The sequence below is a fragment of the Geotrypetes seraphini genome, chromosome 1 (assembly GCF_902459505.1).
Source record: "Geotrypetes seraphini chromosome 1, aGeoSer1.1, whole genome shotgun sequence".
NCBI lineage: Eukaryota > Metazoa > Chordata > Amphibia > Gymnophiona > Dermophiidae > Geotrypetes > Geotrypetes seraphini.
Genome location: NC_047084.1, coordinates 450,302,102 through 450,327,217, shown reverse-complemented (window position 1 = coordinate 450,327,217; position 25,116 = coordinate 450,302,102). Strand labels below are relative to the sequence as shown.

Sequence of the window (25,116 nt, the reverse complement as noted above, 5' to 3'; positions counted from 1 at the left end):
CTTTTCTCCCAGCCTCTTAAGAGGGGAGATTTCAGGAACAGAAGACTGACTTTACCTGGTTGATCACTAAGCACACCAAAGGCTCCTTTTACTAAGGTGCGTTAGCGTTTTTAGCGCATGCAGAATTTTAGCGAGCGCTAAACCCACGCTACGCTTCTAGAACTAATGCCAACTCAATGTTGGCATTAAGGTCTAGCGCACGCGGCAATTCATCGCACGCTATTCCGCGTGTTAAAGCCCTAACGCACCTTTGTAAAGGAGCCCCAAGTCATGAAAAAGCAAACATAAGAACATAAGCAGTGCCTCTGCCGGGTCAGACCAGAGGTCCATCCCGCCCAGCAGTCCGCCCCCGCGGCGGCCCAACAGGTCATGACCTGCCTTAATCACCAGAAGGGGCCCCCTTGCCCCCTAGGTTTCTCATCGAAGTCCTATCTTCCCATCAATGTCCTAACCCTCCGGCCTTGCACCTGCACGACCTGGTGAGCTGTCTATACTTATGCAACACCCCAGCACCTCCCTCAGTACCCCACGATCCCCTTTTCCCTCAGGAATCTGTCCAATCCCTGTTTGAATCCCTGTACTGTACTCTGCCGGATCACTTCCTCCGGGAGCGCATTCCATGTGTCCACGACCCTTTGGGTGAAGAAAAACTTCCTTGCATTTGATTTGAACCTATCTCCCTTCAGTTTCTCTGAGTGCCCCCTCGTACCTGTCGTCCCTTTTAGTCTACTGATGCAGTTCTAAAACAATGAATACTACAGTCTGTGATGAAAAGGAAATGCTTTAAGTTGCACTTAATTTTCAAAGTCATTTGCACAGTTAAAAAGCATTTCAGCCCCATAGATCATAATTCTGAAAACTGTCCTCTCTTAGTGTGGCTAAAAAGTCACGTTGCTGCACAGCACACAAACTTCAATCTCACTGAGACTAGGCCTTCCTAGAGCCAAGCTTAGATCATGGGAGGGAAATAATGCATATAGATCACATTTTTTAATCCTCTATGCAAATTATTGTCAGTGATACAAAGTATTCAGAGGCCAAGCAGCTTCATGTGTATACTTTTGGCTTGAAAATTAGTGTCAGGCCTACGGATTTTAGCATCCATAAACTTTTTCTCAATATGGACAATTTAAAACTTGACACATACAAAGACCAGATTTAAATTTCAGGGGAAAAAAACTTGCATATCAATTTATCAGGATGAACTTAAGAATTAAATTTCCTGGAACTCTAAGAAAGAGAAAAATTCCATACAGAAACTGTGCCAGCAAATACTTCTGCAAAAGTGTTATAGTATCTTTGGTCTGATGGACTAAATTTAAAGAACAAGCCAAAGTCCAGTAGAGCTTTAGGCAAAAGATTTCACTTTACTGTATTTTTCTGTTGAATATTTCTTTTCATGAATTTCAGGAGATGAAATCTTTTGAGATGCAGATACTATATTTAAAAACTAGACAAAGAAGCCTGACTTGTAGGGGTTAACAGGTGCATTTCTTCTGTTTGAAGACAGGAAGGATAAGTGGCTTTCCACTGTTGGATAGGGGGGATGTAACCCAAGAACTAGTCTGCGCATGATCTGCATGAAATGGGGCAGACACAGGTGGAGAGAGACTACACGGCATTGTGACACAAGGTCAATCAAGTATTGCCTGGAGCTTGGCATGAATAGCAACAATGATCACAAGCTCGCTTATACCAATAACAGGAAAAGTCTAGAGAAGCAAGCCTGAAATGAGATGAAATAGTTTAAGCTTTATGTGCCTTCTTTGTCTGTGAAAAATGAAACTATATTTTAAAATCAAAATATTCGTAAAGTTTTTTCCCCTTCCCTGATGCTTCCAGCTCTTTAGGAGGAGACGGATGAATTGGGTTTCCCTGCTGCTCTATCAGTGGTTCCCTCCACAGTTCTTTCTCCCAAATAATTCTTACTATTATTTTTAGAGCTATAATTGTTTGCCCTCTTTGCATTCCACTTTATTTTTTTAGCTTGTTTTTTCAGCGTTCCATTCTGTTTGCTGCCTGTGATCTTGGTGCACAGTTCCACAATTAGGTTGTCTGCAGATGAAGGGATTGCGGCGGCAGGTGCTGCTCCAAGAGATAAGCGCGCCGATGTATAGAGGGGGCTCCTGGGTTTGCTCTTGGGAGCCCATGGATAACGAGTTTTTCAGAACACAGAGGGTGTCTCATTGAGTGGAGCACAGCTACCCATGCTCAAAGCCCCTGGTTAAGGAACTGGTAGGGGGTTAGCAGGCGGAGAGGCTGTTCCAATCGCCAGGATGATAACTGTATGCAATACCTTTTAAGATGGGATTTGCAGCGCCTTACCATACACAACTGTTGGAAAGCACAGCTATTTCTAGGGTGAAACCTGGCAGCATTTTATAAAGCTAAAACAACAAAAAAATAAATCATTTTTGCATCTCTTTGACCACAGACTTGTTTAACTGGCCTCATAAAAACACGATGACATGATAACACATACTTTGCCAGTAAGCATGTGCAGGGGCACGTGGAGTAAGGAAGTGGAGCATCCCGGGTGCTGACTTGGCATGGGCACTGGCACCTCCCCACCTCCCTTAGCAAATGTTCGCCAGCAGAGAGCAGCATCTCCTACCTGCTGTTTGCGCTGGCCTCAGTCCTCCCTATGTCACTTCCTGTTTGTAGGTCCAGGAAGTGATATCAGAGGGAAGGCTGAGGCTGGCTTGAGCAGGTAGAAGATGCTGCCGGTGAACATTTGAAGAGGTACAGGGAGTGTATGGCACGGTGCGATGATGCTGAGGGGGCAGAGAAGATTGCATGAGGTGCATAGTGCAGGCATTTCTGGGCATCTCTGCCCCAGGCGCAAACTTCCATTGATATGCCACTTGCCTGCTGGATACAAGTAATTTCTGCTGCTTATACCAGTATTTTGTAAAGACACATAGGGGCAATTCAGTAAAGGGTGCCATGAAATTAGTGCCAAAAATCATGGTGCCAAGCGGTATTTTTCAAGGGCACTTATATAGGCAAGTGCCATTATAGGATATGGGAATAAAATGCTGCTTACCTGTGAACATGTATATGCAACTACTCATGTCACAGCAATAGCTGGGGTAAGTGTTCGCAGCTGTGTGGCATCACATGTACGCATAACAGTATTCTGTAAGTTATGCACATAACTGGTAGAGCTTCCCATTGCCCATTCATGCTCCGCCCATATGAACATCCCCTTTCACATATGCGCTAAAGAAATACGCGTGCATTGTATTGAATTGTGGTTAGCTGATGCGCTGGGAAGTGCCAATGAGTGGCACTTCTTACCCATTCATATGCTAGTGTTCTGCAACATATGCAGGTATTGGACGCCTACCCAGAGGTGCAAATTTATAGAACTGCCTTTCAAGGTACCTATGAGTCTTTATGAAATAGCATCAAAGTGGACATCTCTGTGCCTTGTTATAAAATTACTCTCGTATTGGTCAGCATTTTAGAAGCAGTGTGGCCTGGCCAGTCTACAAACATTTCAAAAACAGGGGAAATCCCTTTTTATTGTCCCCACTAATGTATAGACCGACCAACATAATACAAAGCTACAAGCTTTAAATCAGCATTTCTGCAGAGGGAGATAGTAAAGGCAATGCTGGAAATCTAGAAGCATGCCCTCATGGATGCACAAGTTCCTCTTGAGAAGCCTGCATCCCGTTCTGAAAGTTGTCTGAAGGTCATAGAGTACAATTGGAGGCAGAAGTGGGAATGCAGCCAGATTTCACCACTCTGTGCTTGAAACACGCAAAAAAGAGCAATGATGGGGAAAAGAATGGGGATTGCTATTATCTGAAAACTGAAGAGCAAAGGTTGATTCTAGCATGGCCCAGCTGCTGCAGACGGCTTTTAGCATTGCAGACACCCATGCCCAAAGCCATCCCGCAACTACATGCTGCCAGGAGCCTTCAAACCTCTGGCTCAGCATTACATATCATTGAATGTCATGTGTCTTGCTATGTTTTTTTATCTGCTTTCTCCATGGCTGGTTTCTTCCTTTCCTATTAAAAAGGCATGGACTTTGCATGCATAAATCTCTCCCCCACCTCCTTCCCAACTGCTTTAAGGGATCTGTCGGATGCCATTCCCTCTCCCCTTCAAAACAGCAACGCTGGGTCTTTATACTCGAATGTTTACTGTGGGGGTAATGCGTGGAGTTGTTTTTGCAGCTCCTCCTCTGAGATTTGTTTTTTGAAATTTAATTTCATGTACTTTGACCTAGACAGAGTTGCTTTGGATGATGCTTTTCCTGTGCATGCACAAGTATGTGCAGAGGGGGAGACATGGGAATTGGGGTGCTCTTTAGATGTGAGACATACAGTCTGCAGCATGTGCCCCTGAAGGAGCTTCTCTCTGTCTAGACTAGCTGTCTCCCTGTTTGCTTTCCTTTTTTGATGTTCTTTGCATAGCTCTTTGTTGCATGCTCAACTTAGATGGTGTTCAGAGGTTCTTGGTTTGTTGTTATTTTTAAATGGAGCTCAGTTTCTAATGGTTGACCTAAAAACTTCCTTCTCCAAGGGATGAGAAGGGATGCTGGGCCAGAACCAACTCTTAGCAATACCTGCATGCCTCTTCCTAGGGAAGTGGTCCCTGCCCTATGGACCTCTTCCGATAGTCCCTGTTTGGAGCATTAAAACTACCCTCAACTGACATGAAACTTAAAGGCAGGAGAGAGAGATCAGTGCAGATGTGCTGTTTAAAACCAGTGCTAACTTTAAAATTGCCATTGAGGCTTTCATGTCGACCTTTAAATGCCACTTTTCAAAAATACAAATCATTCCTGAAATGCAGCAAATTTCCTGATGAAAATTGGGCACCATCAGAACCAAAGTATATATGATAATGGACTGGTAGAACTGATTAATGCATATTTAACCTTTCGCCACAGCTCATCTGACTACTACAAGCTGAAAGATCAGGGTTCCTTAAGGTGAAAATCTGATGCATTTTCTACACTATAAATCCAGAGGGATTTTTTTTTTAATTCTATACCGTTTTATTCCAAAATGGTTTACAGTAAAGTTGCATACATAAAATATTAAAACAGGTCAGAACAGATAAAAGCAAAGGCAGTAAGATTCAATCCTTACAATAGATCAAATGCTCAAAGAAATGCATCAACAAATAAATGCATTTTCAAGCAGTTTCCTGAATGAACTCCTGTCACCACATTTCCGAATTTGGCCAACAAGGCCATTCCACAGTTTTACTCCTGCACATTAAAAGTTCATAGCATTCGTTTCCACATACTTGGGGATTGGCCTTTATTTTCAACGGTGCTGAATTTTCAGAACGCAATGATCTTGATGGTTGGTAACCAGACATCAAACTCTTAAAACATTCGGGAATCGTGCCATATAGAAATTGATGACATAGCAATTGTTGCTTTTAACCCCAGTACATTTTATCTGGCAAAAAAGGTGCTGGAACTTAATTGCCAGGCCATCCTTCAGGGGTGGGGTGATCAATGAAGGACATACCCCGCAATAGTTAGGTTCCCTGTAAATAATCATAGAATCTAGAAAAAGATATCATTGGTGTTCAGGGCCTGAGCTCTTTAATTAATACTTAGGGACAGTGGACTAGTTTTAGCAGGCAATGGAAAAAGTACCTCCTGAAAAAAAAAAAAAGCACTGCCTCCAGCACTAAGTAACACTGGTGCGCAGATCTCATGGAGTAACAGATTGGTTTTCTGAAAGACTGCACATGCTGCATTATCCCGGGCATTGTGCCAGTTTGTAGAGGGAAATTAGCCCCATATTGTTACCCTTTGAAAATGAACAGGCAAAGAGTTTGCATGTTGAAAGTGCCTGACCACTTCCTACCATCTATTTGTGAGGGTGTACATGTGAACTTGTATCCCACACGTATACGCTGGATTTCTCCCTAATCTAATCAAGTCCAACTTTGAAATTTACCCTTGGTAACATACATCTATGGCCTCCTCAAGGACTGCCAGCTGTTATATCCCTAATGAATATACATGAGAGAGATTTGCATAAGATGGAAGTCAGTACTCCCCCGATATTCACGGGGGTTCTGTTCCAGGAATCCCTGCGAATCTTGAAAAACCGCAAATATGGTTTTTCATGGGGGAGACTGGAGAGGGCAGCGGGAGAGGCAGGAGAGAGCAGCTGGAGTGCCGGCAAGTGAAGGAAATCACTCGCTGTATGCTCCAACCGCCTCTTCCTGCACTAAAGTCGGCCCTTACCAATCAGGAGCTGCGTGTCAAAGCAGCTCCTGATTGGTAAGGCTCGACTTTGGTGCAGGAAGAGGCAGTCGGAGCATACAGCGACTGATTTCCTTCACTCGCCAGCACTCCGGCTGCTTTCTCCTGCCTCTCCAGCTATCCTCTCCTGGTCGGCGGTTCGAGGTTGGAAAATACCACGAATGACCGGGACTGCGAACTGCCGAATGCGAATGACCGGGGGAACACTGTAATAAGTATGTAAATCTCCTACATGTGTATTCATTAGGGATATTTCGAAAACCTGACTAATTGGTAACCCTCAAGGACCAGGAGTGAAGGCTGAGTATCTTAGGGGTCAATAGTACATTGAAAGCAACAAGTTTCCACAATGCTGTTTGGAATCCTCTGAGAAAGTTTGCACGGTGAGGGCAGATTTTTCAGATAGTCATCTGTAGTTGCAGATACCTTAAGAAGTTTGCAGAGGAGCTGCTCACATTGTTTCCTCTTTAACCTGCGGTAGAGGTTTCTACGGTACCACTGGGGAGGTAAATGCTCCAACGCTCCTATGAGTTCTGTGAGTGTTTGAGCATTTACTTCACCAGCCTACAGTATTTATTTATTCAATTTTCTATACCATTCCCTCAGGAGAGCTATGAACAGTTTACATGAATTTATTCAGGTACTCAAGCATTTTTCCCTGTTCCAGTGGGCTCACAATCTATCTAATGTACCTGGGGCAACGGGGGAATTAAGTGACCTGCCCAGGGTCACAAGGAGTGGTGTGGATTTGAACCCACAACCTCAGGGTGCTGAGGATATAGCTTTAACTAGCGTTACCAGATGTTCAGGAAAACCTGAACATGTCCTCTTTTTAGAGGACTGTCCAGGTGCCCAAATGGACTTTCCAAAACCTGACAGTTTGTCCGGGTTTTGGAAAACTCTGGCTGCATCTGGGGGGTCTCTGAGCATGCGTGCATGATGTCGCATGCATCCATGCATGCTCAGAGGCCCTCGGATGTGGCTCTGAGGTCAGAAATGAAAAGACAAGCTTTCTGGGGGCAGGGCTAGAGACTGAAAAGGGCGGGGCTGGGGTACAATGGGGCGTGGGATTGTTTGTGCACTGTTTTCTGGGCATTTGGGAAAGAATAGAAAATGACCTCATTAATATCAGGTATGATCCAAAATGAAATTGTGGGGAGTTGCTTAAAATTACAATGCAGACTGAAGGAATGTTCTGTTGCTGATACTGAACAAATAAATCCTACAACCCTAAACCCACATTCAATCACTTGTATATCAAACTTTCAATTTTCAAAAATAAATGTGAACATGCGCTCATTTGACAAAAGAATGACCATGGAGTCAAACAGACTAATGGTCACCTTAATATTTCAATAATAGCACACTGAAATACCTAGACTACTATAAATCAACAAGTAGTGTGACAAAAATATGTAAAGCCATCACATATCTGTAGCGTATAGAAGTATCAAACTTTTTATCAGGAAAAATGCACTGACGCAAGCCACATTTCAACCCCCAAAAAACTCTGGGCAACAATCCTACATTATGGCAGACAAAAGGAGAAAGCAAGTGGGGAGTGGGATAGAACACACCAACCTTGGGAACAACAGATTTTATTCATATGAACTCAAGTTAAAATAAACACATGTAAAAGTATATAGATATAATGTCCTTCATCATAGATGACCCAATACGGTCCATGTTTTGGCCCCCCTCCCCCCTCACCGGAGGCCTGCCTCAGGGTTGTTGGTGTCAGTCCACCAGATGGCGCTATTGTGCTGGAATTACAAACTCCAAACTTGCATAGCCACATAAAATGGAGTTCATGAGGTGCACACTAGAGAATGACACGGGGAAAAAATCTGTCCCCGTCACCGGCCCACCATCCTCAGCACCGCCCCGTCACCGCCGTTCCCTTCACCGCCCCGTCACCGTCACCGCCATCCCTTTCACCGCCCCGTCACCGCCACTGCCATCCCATTCACCGCCCCGTCACCGTCCCCGCTGCATCCATATAAACCTTAGTACTGTAATATTTAGCTTATTCCTTTCTTATAAATCAAAGTTCCTGCTGCTGAACTAGAGAAAGAGATGTTCAGCTGGCAGGGCTTTGTTTATAAATTTTTATCAACACAACTAATATACTATTTTATCCTAAAGCAAAAAATAAATAAATAAATATAATTTTTTTTTCTACCTTTGTTGTCTGGTTTCTGCTTTCCACATCTTCTCATTGAATTCCTTCCATCCACTGTGTGTCTTCTCTCTGCGTCTTCCATTTGCTGTTACTGTGCCTCTCCCTTTACCCCCTCCCCCCCCAATTGGTCTAGCACCCATCTTCTTCCCTCCGCTCCCGCATAGTCTGGCATCTGTCTTCTTCCCACTCTGTCTTCCACATTTCCCTTGGGGGTCTGTTCCTCTCCACCCTCCTTCAATGTCTGTTCTATTCCTTTCCACCACCACCCTTCCCTCCCTCCTTTACCATCTGTTCCTTTCTACTACCCTTCAGCTCCTCTCGCGTGGCCTATCTATCTACCTTCCTTCCTCTTATTTTCATGGCACGTTACAATGTAATTTGTGCAAGCCACTGGAGCCTGCAAGCTCGGTCCCTGTCCCATCCCCACAAACCATCTCGCTTCTGTGCTCCTATTTTCTCCATTTCTAATATCTCCCTTATGTATCTGTCATTGCCCCCCCTGTGTCCATATACCATCCCCATGGCATGTCCCCTTTATGTCTCTGTCCCTATGCCCCATGCACATAATTTCCCCTCTTTCTGTTACCTTCCTGTGTCCAGATTTCCCCTATCTTCCTCTTCCATACCAGTGTGTCTCTTCTTTTCAACCCCATCTAGCTTTTTTCCCTCTTTCTTCCCCCCCCCCCCTGCTTCTAGCATCTGGCTCACCTGCCAGTCCTTCCCTTTCTTTCCTGCTGTGGGTTTTTCTTTCCGACTTCATCCCCTTGGCCCAGAATCCTTTTCCCTTTCACTCCCTCCTTCCAATTTGAGCCGGGAACACTAGCGATCGCACGGTCCCCGCAGCCACTACCTGCCTGCCCAATCGATTCTAGTGTTTAGCCAGCTCTCTCCCTTCTCCTCACCTTAGTTTATAGGTTTTCTTTTTCGGCGACCTGCATGCTTTCCCAAAGAACCGCGCACACGCGGCTGCTCAGTGTTCAATCTTCTGCTCTGCTGCAACTTCCTGTTTCCGGTTGCGTCAGAGCAGAAGATCGAAACTGAGCAGCAGCGGGTGCGTGGCTCTCTGATAGCGTGCGGGTCGCCGAAAAAGAAAATCTACAAACTAAGGTGAGGAGAAGGGAGAGAGCTGGCTAAACACTAGAATCGATTGGGCAGGCGGGTGTGAGCTGCGGGGACCGCGCGATCCTTCATGCCTCACTGCGGGGACAAGACCATTCACCGCCCCGCGGGCGGTGAATGGCCTTGTCCCCGTCGCCGCAGCGACTGCTAGTTTTCTTCCCCGTTTTCGGCGGGTGACCCGCGGCTAAAATGCGGTGGCCGCGGGTAAACCGCCACCGTGTCATTCTCTAGTGCACACTTCTGACACTCAGCGTGAGTGATCTCAGTACGCTCAGAAAAAAACACATTTCGCCAATGGCTGCTTCAGAAAGCCAAAGAGACCACTTCAGATAAACGTTCCTCTGTGGCAACATAGGTTTTCTTTGGCTTCCTGAAGAATGCAGAATTTGGGCAGTAATCAGGAGAAACCTTTTAGATGCATGTGAAGAAGGATTCAGCAGTAAATGCAGCTTCTTGTACACATTTGTGAAGAAAACTGAAATGCCAGCACACATCCGCAACTGTAGTTTTGTGCATAAATATTAGCCTCCTAAAAATTTCTTGCACATCCACGTTTTGCACAGAACAACAGCTTCAGACATGTGCTGACCATTTCATTTTTGGGGGGGTTTGGACATGTGCACGTTTGTACTGTTACCTCCTGTATGTTTTAAAGTTGCAGATACTGTTCTGGCGGCTGTAAAAATTAAATAAATAATGAGGCATTTAAATCACAAAAAAGAATGACTTTCTCTCACCTAGTCCTTCTATTCTGCCCCTGACTTGCTCCCCCCCCAAAAAAAAATTCTTGCATTTGTCCGGGTGTCAAAAATCAATATTTCCTTCTGTGCGTTGCCACGGAATACTTAATAGCCTCATTGCCAAACATTTTAATGTGGTGTACATTACATTGGTGTCTTCTATCCCCCAGTACCTTTCAGTTCTAGGCTATTTACAAAAAGAATTGGCCTGGGCATTACCAGGGAGATTACTAGGTTGATAGATAGAATATGCATTGCGATCTGGGGAAGGGTCGATAAGGTTCAGTTAGGTCATTTGACAAATTTCTTGAATAGCATAGTTTTCAGTTCTTTCCTGAATGTTTTGTAGTTGGGTGTCATGGTCAGCAGATTGGAGAGGTGTACAGCTATGTCTATGGCACATATTAACAGCCATGTTCAACCCTTCTCTACATCACTCAGTCAGTAATGTGTGCGTATACCCCATGTTATCTGTATGGTTAGGTTCATGGTAGCTTTCCGTATTGCCCCCCAGTGTCTCAGTGAAGTCGTTGAGAATAGGGGTATCACCGATGTTATTTATTTACTTCTATTGTTTGTGGTTCTCTCCTTCCTTCAGTAATATGCTTTGAAGAATGTTATCTCCAGTCACTGAGGTGGGTGTAGGACTAAAAGAGCACTAACATAAGTTTCTAGGCATAAAAAGGCATATGAAGCATAGCCACCCATTCATATATAAATAGAACTATATCTATTTTATTATTGGCTTTTTTGGGGCTAAGATGGACATATTGACAGGATGGCTCAAAGCCCTAAAAGTTCTAGCCAGGTGAATCAATTGATAAATGGATCCTCTCAGGTTTCCTGCCAGTTACTGCAGCAACAGCCCTCAGCCAGAGCCATGCACCAGGGTGCCTTCCTGCATGTCCCCTTCTAACCACTAGATGGCACGCCCTCCCTGCCCCATACACTGTGTCTGCTGCCTCTGCATTATCCTCCAAGTGCCGCTGCCCTGAGGATCAGAGGACCTAATCTGGGAACCAAACCCAGTGCCCAGCACTGCTACCAAGACAGCCCAAGAGCACGTCTTTTCGATCAACAATATCAGAGCAAAGACGATCCTCTGATGTAATGGGAGCCAAGTGCCCAGCCAGTAAATAAAATAAAATCAAAATAATAAACATATATACAGGATGCGCATATTGAAAGTGAAAAAGTGGCTTTTAAACCTTACTTGCATTTTATCAATTTAATTTCTTCTAAGGTAATGGTCTTGCCATTTTTTTTCTGTTTATCCTATGCTTGTGCCTTTTGCCTTGCCACTCAGCCTCTGTGTTCCCTCTCCCTTTTCATGGTGTGTGCATGTGTAATGAGGTACCAAGATACAGTACTAAAGACAGCATAACTGATTCTCAAACCTTTTCTCTTTTGTTTGCCGCTTTTTGCTTTAAAACGCAAGCTGCTCCACTCCTCTGAGCACTTTAAAATCTTTTCTTTATTTCACAATACTGATTCTTTCAGTCTAGCCTGCCTTTTGCTATACCTGTATCTTTACCTATACTCATCTCTGTGTCTATGTGTATTTATAGATGAACTGTGTGTGTGTGTCTTGTTCAAGCGTTTTTCAGATAGTAGAATTTGTGCACTGGAAATTGTCTCTTTTATAATTATTTTTACTCAATATCATGGGATTAAGTGAAAATAATGTATCCTGAAGGCTATAATTGTTCAGTCACTGCCTTGTGTTATTCTCAGCAACAGTGTAAGTTGAGGTGTCAGATATGGGGAAATCGGGGGAAGAGGGACTTTTCTTTCTCTGCTTTGAAATTTCAATGAAAACCTGCAGTACCTTAAAGGAGAACGACTCCAGGATTTTGTAAAGAATGTTGCTGTAAATGGACAGCTCCCACTTACCACAGCACAGGACTTCCCGAACCTGTGCTGCTGACCTACGTCCAGTTGAGTTTTCAGCATATCACCAGGAAAGTGCAGGAGATAAATTCACATGCCTGGTGTCTCTGATGCATGCAAACGCATCTCCCGATTCCTGAGTATTTGTGGTGATAGCTAATAGTCTGAATAACTGTCTGGCTGTGAGACCCCAGCTCCCCCTCCCAACCCTCCCCCCCCCACTATACCCACCCGTCTACAACCCCAATAGCCCTTATGGCTGCAGGAGGCACCTATACGGCAGTACAGTAGGGCTTGGGGGATGGGAGGTTGGGGGATGAACATGTTCCACCATAAATAGTAGTGGTTAGAGTGGCTTATGGGCTTCGGTCCTCCTTAGAGGTCTGCACGGGAACGGGGATCACGGGAATCCCGTGGGTCCTGCGGGAATCCCCCCTAACCCGCGGGAATCCCCCCTAACCCACGGGACTCCCACGGGGATGGAAGGCTTTGGAATCAGGGTTCGCCCATATAATATAATGGACACGTCAGCCTTAGTAAAAGAAGGGGTTTATAAATTAATTACCTGAACAGAAAACAAAAAAAGGGTTCCACCAAAGAGATTCCACAAGGAGAAAGCAGCGCAAACAAAAAAGAAACTGTGGAATTGATCCTGTCAGAAGTAATTGCTGCTTTTTATGGGGATGGGCGGGGATGGAGGTAATTCCTTGCGGGGATGGGTGGGGACGGAGAGGACCCTGGCGGAGATGGGTGGGATTTCTGTCCCCGCGCAACTCTCTAGGCCTCCTCTCTATGGTTCACTAGCCCCTCCCCCCCAGACTATTTAAGACACCTCTGCACAGTTCTACTAGGCTTTCTTATACTAGGTGCTGATGTTCTGGAGACAAAGAAACATAAAAATGATGGCAGGTAAAGGTCAGCCCTGATGTAACAGGCTGCATTAGAAGCCAGATTGATAAATCAAACAGAAGCTGTATCCAAAACAATAATGGTGTTCATTCTCTTACAGAGAAGAGATTGATATATGCTTGGAAATAAATGTCAACAAACCAGTTATAGGGACTAACATAATAGCTCCATAGTGAAGCAGCACAACAAGCACCATTCAACTGGTAAAATAAACCAGGTCATGGCTCTGCACTTCCGCTTGCCGAACAATTTAGGCTATGGCAAAACTTCTCAAACTGGCCTGGATATTCACTTCTTTTTCATATTATGCGTGGAAACACTAACGAGGCCTTTTTGAACTTTTCTCTTAAGTGCCCTGATATAAAATCACCCCCGAGGAGTTCTTATTCAGTGCCAAGAAACACACTGAAGTTAATAATCCAACGCCATGTCCCATTATTTTCTTTAAACAAAGTCCCCTGTCGTTTTTGTAAACTGCATAGAAGTCGATTTTTATGTTATGTTTATGTTATACATTTAGACCTACTCACTATCTGCAGAAGTAAGAACATAAGAAGTTGCCTCCACTGGGTCAGACCAGAGGTCCATCTCGCCCAGCGGTCCGCTCCCGCGGCGGCCCATCAGGTCTATGACCTGTGAAGTGGTTTCTGACCACTTCTATAACCTACCTCTGGTTCTATCGGTACCCCTCAATCCCCTTATCCTCCAGGAACCTATCCAAACCTTCCTTGACCCCCTGTAAAGTGCTGCTGTGGAGTACGCACAGTCAGTGGCCACTGCCGCTAGCTTTACAGAGAATCGGTGATGTCCAGCTGTTATCCAGATAGCTAAATATGGGTGACTATCTATGAAGTTAGACAAAGCACTCGCACTCTGCCTTCCCTGTGCCCCGGCCCTATCCAGAGAGTGCCAAGGCAGTCTAGAAAAATATCCAGTGGCATTATCTGGCAGTGCCCCTGAATTGTAGTGGGTTAGGCACATTTCTGCATAGCAGTTGGTGCTGTACAGTTGAATGCATTTGAATATCCACTCCATTAATTACAAACTGTTAATATGAATAATGACTTTATGGATATTTGAATTTGAATTATTCTCCGATTCATAATCCAAACTCAAGGCAAACAAACAAACAGGCTTGCAAGTTAACTTTTCTGTCCAAGAGGACTTACAGTCTAAGCTGTACCTGTTACATGAAAGAGTAATGACTGTATTATACCAACAAGAGGAGAATAATTAAAGTACTGTATTGCACAAGTGCCAGATGATTATGAAAAGGCCTATAAAAAAGTGACACTGAAACATACATATTTGCATTCTGTGTGATATGCACTATCAGTACAGGGCTGGTCAGACTGAATGATGTGTTTAATTTTCTGGCATTCTGCATTGTAAGAACAGCAGGTAAGTGTCCTGCATGGATCTGAGGAAGCCAGTTGTGCATCCACAGTGATGTTGACTGAAAACATGACTGCCCCAGTCACGAGGGGTGAAACAGTTTGATGATGTATGTTCAGAGATTACTAAGTTATCCCGCTAATGAAGACCACGTTTGAGATAAGTTCACATTATTAACTAAAGCTAAACTATTTATATATTTATCTAATTGAATTATTATGAAATCATTATGATCCAGTGAGGATTTCACACTTAAAGCCTAGGACTATGAATTATAGGAGTCCGAGGTGGTGTTTCTGAGGATCAATTGAATTTACTTGAAATTATTCATATGAGAGCCACTGGTGGATCAAAAAGTGATTGTTTCATCAATTGAGGTTCAGAGATTGCTCTCAGCATAGATGACAATCAACAAATGCTATTCTCTTTGCATGTTCAAGGAAACAGGAAGAATTCTGGTCATCAATTTCACTTCTTGGTGAGCAGATAGACCTTACTTCATTAGGACAAATGGAGAGGAAGAGATAGTAGATGGCATGGATAGGCAGACTAGACAGGCCATATGGTCTTTATCTGCCTTCATTTTTCTATGCTTCTAAAATAAATGCTATTTTGATGAATAAAAGACCTTTTATCCTTGTGCTTTGGTCCCTCTGGTCCCACTGTGTGCACTTTGGAGGACTCTTGGAGTGGGGGTGTTTTCTCTTCTTCCCTTTGGTCACCTTACTTCGGTGACACTCGTGCAATCATACAGCAATCTCCCAAAGCATTGAGACTCTTCCATTTCGTTGGCAATCATGTTGGGTAGAAATCCTTCCTAGTTACAGGTGGGAAGACGCTCCCCACATTTCATGTATTCTTCTTTCCATGACCATGGAAACAGCACCCAATCACAACTGGTGTAAGCCTCTCTGATTTCTCAGCTCCATGTATTTGCTTTTCATAACAGGAAAACATTATTGGTCCAGTGTCTGCTACATGTAAACTCTATTCATCGGTTTTCATTGGCATTATCTGGTCAGTGCTGGGGCAGACTGAAGGCAATCCACCAAACTCTACAGAGAGCCAGGGTTTGGACAATTTTACAAATTGTTTATAAAACCCCATTTTTTTTGTTTTTGGTGACTTTAGTCACCTTTTCCCAGATATAGTTACAAATTAAAACTATCCTTCCCCTCGCTAAAAGGCATTTCCCACACAGGAAAGCTAGGGACCTCCCTCCAGTTCAAAATCACTGAGTTCTGGAACAACCTTACTTCCCCTCTTCAGAACTTGAGCTCTCTCCAAGTTTTCCGCAAACATCTGAAAACCTGGCTTTTCTCAAAAAATGTAAGTCTCCCTCCAACTTAGGAATCAAGGAAACTCTTATATCTTGGCCATCCCAAGTCCTCTAAATTTTCTTCACAATTCTTCCTCTAACCCTCTGTTGTAGTTCCTTCCTATTTCTCCTACTGTAAACCGCGTCGAGCTCTACGAACGTGGAGATGATGCGGTATACAAACCTAAGGATTAGATTAGATTAGATTTGATTTAATTCTGAATTAGAGTTTTCTCCTTTTTTGTTGCAAAATACAGCAGAAATAAAACTTTTCTTGACATGTGAGACTTCGGATGTACAGCTGTGCAAAGACGTTTTAATCATCTCTAATGAAGATACAATGAACATCTCCTTTACTCATGCAGAGTTGTCAGAGGGGGCTGGTAAGAGGGGCATCTGCTCAGAGAGTGCCATTATGACTCGTCATATGATGGGGAGCCAATACTCAATGCAACTCATGCCACTATGGTTAGTTTGTGTCCTTGTCAGGAGGAACTCAGGCCAGCGGCATCATCCACTGAAGATTCTTTTGTATGGTAGGCCACAAATTTGGAGGGTGACTTGAGGTGCCAGTTGCACCATGCCTGTGTATACATTTTGGCTTCTTGTGTTCCACACAGAGAAAGCTGGCCCTCAGTCTACTCGTTTCTTATAAATCGTTGATATGCTTTTCACTGATGTCAGAAATGTTCTGGAAAGTCCTTTAGACAGATTCATCAGTCAGGTTCTTTGTATCCAGAGTAGTGAAAACACTTGCTTCTTTTTAGGTTTCTTGTGGTTTTTGTTGAAAGCGGTATAATCAGGGTATAAGATTTCAAGGTCAGAGAGGAGTCAGAGAGATGGAAAGTTCCTTAGTCACTTCAAGGTCTTTCTTTTAAAGAATGAAAAACTTACTAGTATTTAATTTCTAGCAGATCTGGAAGGAAGTCAACAGGATTCGTTATTATCCAATCACAAATCTTAGATACCTACAGAATCATTCAGATAGGTCTCAAATTTGTGGTTCCAAACTGGACTGTGTTCAGCACTTGGCCAGCTCATGCAATATAAAGCATACAGACAATACCTTAGGCTCTCTGTTTTATGCCACTCCATTAACTCTTCCTCCATCGCGTTAATGAAAAGTAGTGTCAGACCATGACTAAATGTGAGTAATCTTTAAACTTTCCTTAGCAGGATCATGGTGCTTCTTCTGTTTCATTCATGACCTGTTCGCCTCCCAGTGTCCTCTGTTTTTGTAAAGCTGAAAGGCCTTTCATTAAGTTTTGTTATATTTTAGTGAAACTCCCTTACAGAGTGGCAGACATAAGAGGTAATTTTAAATGAGGGAGATGAACAAGAGAATGCCCAGTGATAGGGAGATAAATAGGCAAGACAAAATAACATCTCAATCTACAGTGTTTGTTTCAGTGCTTGATCGATTTCATGTCAAATGTTTAAACCGAGTAGGTGTCAAGCTCCCTTCTAGCATAAGGATCATAAGGTATTTTACAAAAGGCTCTGCCAAATGTGGAGCCTTTTATTTTTTTAAATCTTTGAACATGCAGGAGTGCATTTGTATTTGCCAGTACATGCAGCTGTACACATTTACATATACAGGGAAAGGGGATGGGACTTGATATATTGCCTTTCTAGGGATACAATCAAAGTGGTTTACACATTACATACAGGTACTGATTTTGTACCAGAAGCAATGGAGGGTTAAGTGATTTGCCTAGAATCACAAAGAGCAGCAGTGAGAATAGAACTCAGTTGCTCTGATTTTGAGGCCACTGCACTAACCACTAGGCCACTCTTCTACTAAAAAGAACAATGTTGACTCAGCAAATGGGGCCATTTTACGAACCTATAGATAGAAGTGCCTCCAGTTAACTAATTAAGTCATATTTTAGTTTTCCTTTTTAATTTTAATTTGTGGGCAGAAATTTTAAAATAAGAGTGAGGGGAGAGCAGGAGAAGGTTAAAGAGAATTACTTCCTTAATCCCTTATGTACAGCCCTGACCAAAAGGTCAAAGGGTAAAGGGTCAAGCAAAGCAGTTTATATTTGTTATATGCAGGTACTTTCTCTCTCCCTAGTGGGCTCATAATTTAAGACTTGTACCTGCACAAGTACTGTATCTGCTTCTTCTGAGCTGGCTTACAACCCAATGGTGAAATTTGTTTGATTATACGTGTATTCCCATTGTAAGAGAGGGAATATACTGTATGTATCAATTTTATCTTGCCCTTTGAAATCCCTGTGTCTCAACCTTCTCCATGTGTAATAGCAGCTTTCTGAAATCTCCATTTACACGTGTAGTCAATCTACATCTATAAATACCACAATTTACAGATAGGGAGGCATTTACAATGACCTCCTTGGCTCATTTTGCCCTGAACTGACTCTTAGTAATAATTGTAAACATACTAAGTCAACCTAATAAATAGGTTCCACCTAGACTTTGTTTGTTGACTTTTATTTCCAGAGATCTAACTGAAACCAAAATGGCAGCCACAATACTTTATTAAAATGGATGATGTATCCAAAATGAGAGCCCCCTCTGTTAAACCACAAGTCTTCTGTTCGGATAACACATTGAAAAGAACAATGTTATGCAAATGGAAATGCAAATGTTGTGGGAAATGCTATGTAAATTCTCTGTTAAGGCCAATTTCTGACTTGCATCATACACTGTAAGCAAAGTATTATACATGTAAGGTTCTATGCATCACCAGTGCCATTTGTTACCTGCCTAGAACTCTGACTTTGAGGATTAGCGAAATGAAAGTCTGCATATAACATACCATTTTTAAAAAGGACTAAGGGGTCCGTTTATTAAGGTGTGCTAACCGATGTAGAAACATAGAAACATAGAAAGATGACGGCAGAAAAGGGCTATAGCCCATCAAGTCTGCCCACACTATTTACCCACCCTCTTAAGTCTACTGACCCCCTGAAGTATAATTGTAATTATACTGTCCCTCTACTGACCCGCTCATTCAAGTCCTAGTGACCCTATCCCTTGGCATGACCTCGTAGGGATCCCACATAGGTATCCCATTTGTTCTTGAAGTCTGGGATGCTGCGTGCCTCGACCACCTGCACTGGAAGCTTGTTCCATTGCTCAATCACTCTCTCCGTGAAGAAGTACTTCCTGGCGTCTCCACGAAACTTCCCTCCCCTGAGCTTGAGCGGATGTCCTCTTGTAGTCGAGGTCCCTTGAGAAGAAAGATATCATCTTCCACCTCGAGCCGTCCCGTGATGTACTTAAATGTCTCAATCATGTCTCCCCTCTCCCTACGCTCTTCGAGAGTGTAGAGCTGCAATTCAGTCTTTCTTCGTACAGGAGACCCTTTAGCCCCAGACCATCCTGGTGGCCATCCGCTGAACCGATTCAATTCTGAGCACATCCTTATGGTAATGTGGCCTCCAGAATTGCACACAGTATTCCAGATGAGGTCTCACCATGGCTCTGTACAATGGCATCATGACTTCAGGTTTCCTGTTGACGAAGCTTCTCTTGATACAACCTATCATCTGCCGTGCTTTAGATGAAGCCTTCTCCACTTGAATGGCTGCTTTCATGTCAGCACTGATGATTACTCCTAAGTCTCGTTCTGCCGTAGTCCTGGTTAAAGTTTCTCCATTCAGGGTGTAAGTTCTGCAAGGATTTCCGTTACCGAGATGCATGACCTTACATTTCTTGGCGTTGAAGCCCAGCTGCCAGATCATGCTAAATGCTAAGGCATCTATTATATTCTATGGGCACCTTAGCATTTAACATGTGCAGGGCAGGATTAACCAATAAGCCAAGTAGGCACATGCCTAGGGCCCGAAATGGTCAGGGGGGCACGATGAAGGAGGGCATCAACATTGTTTTTTTCCAAATGGCAATGCACCCCTCCATCATCGATCGGCAACATGGGCCACCCACTCCCCCCCCCCCCAATTGGCAACGTGGGCCCCACCCCGATCGACAATGCAGCCCCCCCAATCGACAGAAAGTAAGACAAGCAAGCAACACAGGTAAGAAAGGCAACGGGAACTGTAATTGTGCAAGCGGTGCTGGTTACCCAAAGCTTCCCTCTGACGCAACTTCCTATTTCCGCCTGGGCGCATGGTGGAGTGGGACGGGGCAGGGGGCCCAGTGTACTTGTGTGCCTAGGGGCCCTCGACGAATTAACCTTGCCCTGAGCGTGTGCTAAATCGATTAGCACGCCTTAATAAAAGGACCCCTAAATTTTTAAAACAACCATTCAAAGAGCTGCTGAGCTGCAACACAAACTGATTAATTTCAACCAATTAATTTTGTCTGCAAATTCAGCCACAGACAAAAGAGATGTGAAAAAAAAAATGCCTTCATTAGTGCTAACGGATTTAGTGCATGCGGATGAATTAGTATGTGTTAAGTTCCATGCAGCTCATAGATATGCAACAGGTATTTAGCACACGTTAGTAAAAAGGATCACTTAAGGAGCAATTTTATAAAGACACCCAAATTTAAGTGCTAAAATGCAGGGCGTTGAGCGAGCATTTCATTACGCTATTTGGGTGCCCAGAAAAGAGTGTCAATCACATTATGTACCATTTAGGTGTATCACTTACACCATGAAAGAGGCAGGAATTAATGTTGCCCTTTTCTATTATTACTACTACTATTATTTTTAGAGCACTACCAGACGTACGGAGTGCTGTACAGACTTACAGTATTCCATAAAGTTACGCCTATAAGTGTGGAACCCAGCCATGCTCTGCCCACATGTACACCTCCCTCGCCATTGAGCGCTTTGTGGGTTGTGGGCTAAGCTTGTAGAATACCATTTGGTGCCCAATCAGCACACTCAAGTGTGTAAGTGCTCGTACAGTCAACCCTCTGGGGGTTTGGTTTCAGGACCCCCCCACGGATACTAAGATCCACGATGCTCAAGTTCTCTTAAATCCCTCCCTCTTCACTGGCCCCAGATGGTCTCGCAACTTGCTCGCTTTCTCAGGTTCCCCTCACATCCAGTCTACCTTTGCAGCCAGTCTTCGGCCCTATAGCAACAGCGAAGGCCTGCACCAGGCCTCTCTCTCTGACCCAGCTTGCCTCTTCTTCCTGGGCGGGCCGGCTCACAGTGAAAGGCCCAGTGCAGGCCATAACCTTTCAGTATGGCTGCTGCTGTTGCTTGTAGGGTTGAAGACTGGCTGCAAAAGTACACCAGGGCAGGGGATCTGGGAGAGAGAGAGTCATGATCAGGTCCACGGTTGATTAAATCCAAAGATGCAGATATGGAGGGCTTGCTGTATTCTATAATCTTAGCGTACAAATTGGTGCTTAAATTAGACACTGAGGTCCACATGCTATAAACAGTGCCTAGAAAAATGGCACCAGCCGCATGTCAATCATTCTAAGGCAAAATTTACAGACTTGCGCTTTGTGGCGCCTATGTGAAAACTTAGACTACAGAAACGTAGGTAAGGGTTTTAAAGGCCTACATTTCAAGCACCTAGGTTTTTGGAGAATCGCGCTTAGCAGTGCCTAAGTCACACTCTGCCTATAAACACGCCCATTTAGGCACCTAGTGCCCAATTAAATTTCTTTTTTTCAATTATTGAGGCTATTATAGGGATTTTGCCAATTAAGATAGGCGCTGATGGTGCTCTGATGCTCATCATCAGAGCAGCATCAGAGCATTTAGCGCTCCAGGCCACAGTAGAAACCTCTACTGTGGCTTAGTAAAAGAGGACCTAACCTTTTCCTATCGTGTGTCCCGGATGACGGGACATTCCAAAAATGACATAGACAGTGGATAAACAGTCTGTATGGACTAATAAAGAGCCAGGAACGCAAAATATTTGAATTTACAGACTTATGGCTTATTTACAATAATGTTTACAATAGCCGTAAATGATAACGGTGAACAATATAAAACTTTGCTAAAATAATTACGATTGGAACCAGCATAACGTAAAATTTATTACGATGGGAAAAGGCTAAGTTAGCAGCCTACATCGGTAGGCATCCCGATCTAGGCACCTATCAATAGGCATTGTTCACAGAATCAGGGCCTAAAATGCTAAAATGAGTTAATTTTAACTGTATATTAACCTATGCAGTTGAGCAGTGCACATTACAAGTTCTAATCTATGTTTAAATGTTTTTCTTACAACATATATGTGAGAAAAACTGAAAAATAAATTCTGAAAACCTCCAAAAGAGACTAAAACTTTTGCTCTATGTGCAGCCCTAACAAATAACCATATAATGCAATGACAGAATGGCTGCTTCTGTGTACACACAAAAAAACCTCCTGCAGTTCTATTTAAGGGAGCCATCTGTGTGACCATACGAAAGCAGAAACATTTAGGGCTCCTTTTACAAAGCCGCGCTAGGGCCTTAACGCGCGGAATGGCGCATGCTAAATTACTGCGTGCGCTAGCCGCTACCGCCTCCTTTTGAGCAGGTGGTAGATTTCCAGCTAGCACGCATTACTCCGGTGGGTGCGATAAAACCGCTAGCATGGCTTTGTAAAAGGAGCCCTTAGTTGAATATCATTAACCCCTTCAGCAACTATCTTTGAAAACACTGCCTTGGACACGCCCTGCTATAATCCGTTATCTATACCCCTCTATCCCTTTTTCCAGCAGGAAATTGTCTAATCCTTTCTTGAACCCCCAGTACCGTACTCTGCCCTATTACGCCATAAATCAGTTGGAAATATTCCTGTTTCCTAGAAAATGATAATCTCCTGTGGTAAGTGATATTCTCTAACAGAAATAATGCAGCAGTTCTTTTTTAAGGTAAAAAAGGGGGGGGGGGGGGAGCAGTTCTCCTTAAAGGAAAATTACTGCAGGTGTGTTATCCTCTGATCCCAGAACATCTAACACTGCATCTCCTGGCCATCTCCAGGAGCAAAAGTTCTGCAGTATTATCTAACCTATCACTTTCTTATTAATTGAGCAATCATTTAATAAAGCTTCATGGAAGTGTTGTATGAACTTTAAGGTGGGGGGGGGGTGACCCTTTGCCTCTCCTCAAAATATTTTTGCAAATGATTTTTTATGTACATACCACTTATATCTTAAGTGGTTTACATTGATCTGGTACTCTTAGAGTTTTTCCCTATCTATCCCAGCAGGATCACAGTCTATCTAGGATACCTGGGGCAAAGAAGGGTTAAGCAGGAACACCACTGAGATTGAATCCACAGCCTCAGGGTGCAGAGACAGCAGTTCTAACCACTAGGCCACTCCTCCCTGAAACAAACATTTTGTCTAAGTTCATAAATAGGAAGTGAGTCATTACTCTCCCATTTTCAGTTGTATCTTAAAATATGTATATGGTCAGAACTATCTGCATGAAAATTCATCAGAGAAGGGGTGATGTAACTTCTGCTGGCAGTGACTGAACAATTATCAGAACTTCTCTTAAATATGGACCGAGTCATTCTCTTAGCAATCAACAGGAAAACTAATTTCACTCTCCCTTTCTCTCTCTCTTTTTTTATTATTATTACTACTTCCAAATCAATTTCCTTCCTTTTTCCTCTTCCTACGTCTTCTCACACTGTTCAAATCCCATATGTGCTCTTTTCCCCCAATCACATTTTCCTTCCCTTTCGTTCTTTGCCACTTCTCCCTTTACCATTCTGCTTCTCCTCATCCATTTTCCCCCACCTCTAAAATCCTACTCTCCCTCTATCTCCCATTTCACTTTCCCTCCTCTCTAATCCCGTGTTTCCTCCTGGATCTCAATTTCCCTTACTCCCCTACCTTTCTGATCTTGCTTAACTCATCCTCCACTATTCACCACCTCTCAAATCACATTTTCTGCTCTCTTCCCCATCTGTTCAATCCTGCTTCTCCTTTTCCCCTTTGCCTCACCTCTCCAATCCTTTGTCCTCCTTCACCTGTCTGATCCCTTGTATACTCCTCCTCCCCTGTCCTCTCTCAGATCCGGGTGGTGAAAGCATTCCGTAGTTCCCTCTATGGGGGGCTGGAGAAACCGGAGTCCAAGACCTCCATCCACAACTTCATGACCACTCCTGAGTTTCTCATCAATGACTATACCCACAATATACCCCTCATCGATGACACAGATCCAGAAGACGGTGAGGAACCCCCTGGCAGGCATCCCCAGCCCAGCCCACCCCTTTCACCTAACCGCAACAACAACGCCGTGGACAGTGGCGTCTTCCTGACCACAGATGCCAGCCGGTCAGCCACTTCTTCCAGTCCCGGAAGCCCCCTGCACAGTGTGGAGACCTCACTTTAACATGAACCTGTTTTTATTTTCACCAAGGACTGGAAATAATTACAGCAAATCAAGGAAGCAGCAAATTTCTTTGCAGGATGGATGGCAAAAAGCAAATAAAAACTATATTTAAACTTAAAAATTTATCACTGTTAAGAAAACAAGGGACCTTTGCAGTCTTGAAATCTCATGTACTACACTGTTGATTACTCTTACATTGGTCCAGTTTAAGATGGTGCAGTCCTACAGAGAATCCCATCTTCTCCAGGACCTAATATGGCTATGAGAACTCTGCAGAATGATAACAAACAGTGACACACAAGGTTCATTTGGGGCAAAGATCAGAGCATTAACACGAAGGAGATGGGAAACGGAAAATCGATACTAAAGACGTCTCTCTCTCACATGCGCGTCTTTCTTTTTAAAGTCTGCTTTTTTAAATGGTTATTTTTTTCTTTAATATTTTAAATCAGCAAGCAGAGCAAACTGAATGAATGAAATGGCTGTTTGAGAAAAGGGGAGCGGAAGGAGGAGGGCCCCTTTTGGAAGCAAGGAACAGGAACAGGAAAAATAAACCACAGGGAAGAAAACTGTATTTCTCAAAAAAGAAAAATATTTCAAAAGACTATTTTGGACAGGGCTCCAGGGCCAGAGAGGATTACATACAAAAGACATTATATTTCTCATACCTTTTGTTTTCTTTTACTACCCTTAATTAAAAGATTTTGAGGGAGGGGGGACTGGTTGTCACTTTCTGCCCAATACCTGGTGCCATCTGCCACTCAGCATGGGCCGCTTTTATGATAAATGCACCAAAATACATTTTAAAACCCAAAAGAGAAAAAAGACCATCCCCCCTCCCAAGAAAATTAAAAAAAAAACGTTATTCTACACATCTTGTTATATGTATATATAAATATATATATTAAAAATGGAAGTATTAAAAGAATAGACAATTTGCTCTTTGTATGTGGCATAACATTTGGGATGCTACCTTCTTTCTTTTATTTTATTTGCTTGCTAATATTTCTTCTCAACTTCTACGTTCTTGCTTTTAGGTGTTTTGTTTTACAAAATAGAGGCAGACTGAATTTTGGGT

At 43.4% G+C, this 25,116-nt stretch overlaps 1 protein-coding gene across 4 annotated transcripts in view; it reads left to right on the top strand.

Annotated features, from left to right (window-relative positions):
• The window catches only part of ATP2B3 (ATPase plasma membrane Ca2+ transporting 3), a 255,538-nt gene extending 230,563 nt beyond the window's left edge, over positions 1-24,975 (top strand). For 3 of the 4 annotated variants that reach the window (XM_033921090.1, XM_033921115.1, XM_033921099.1), the window contains one exon: positions 23,718-24,975. In XM_033921090.1, the coding sequence (XP_033776981.1) occupies positions 23,718-24,038 (321 nt within the window). In that variant the 3' untranslated portion in view covers positions 24,039-24,975. The remainder of the gene's footprint in view (positions 1-23,717) is intronic. The other variant, XM_033921125.1, reaches the window with a different exon arrangement.
• The last annotated feature ends 141 nt before the right edge of the window (positions 24,976-25,116 follow it).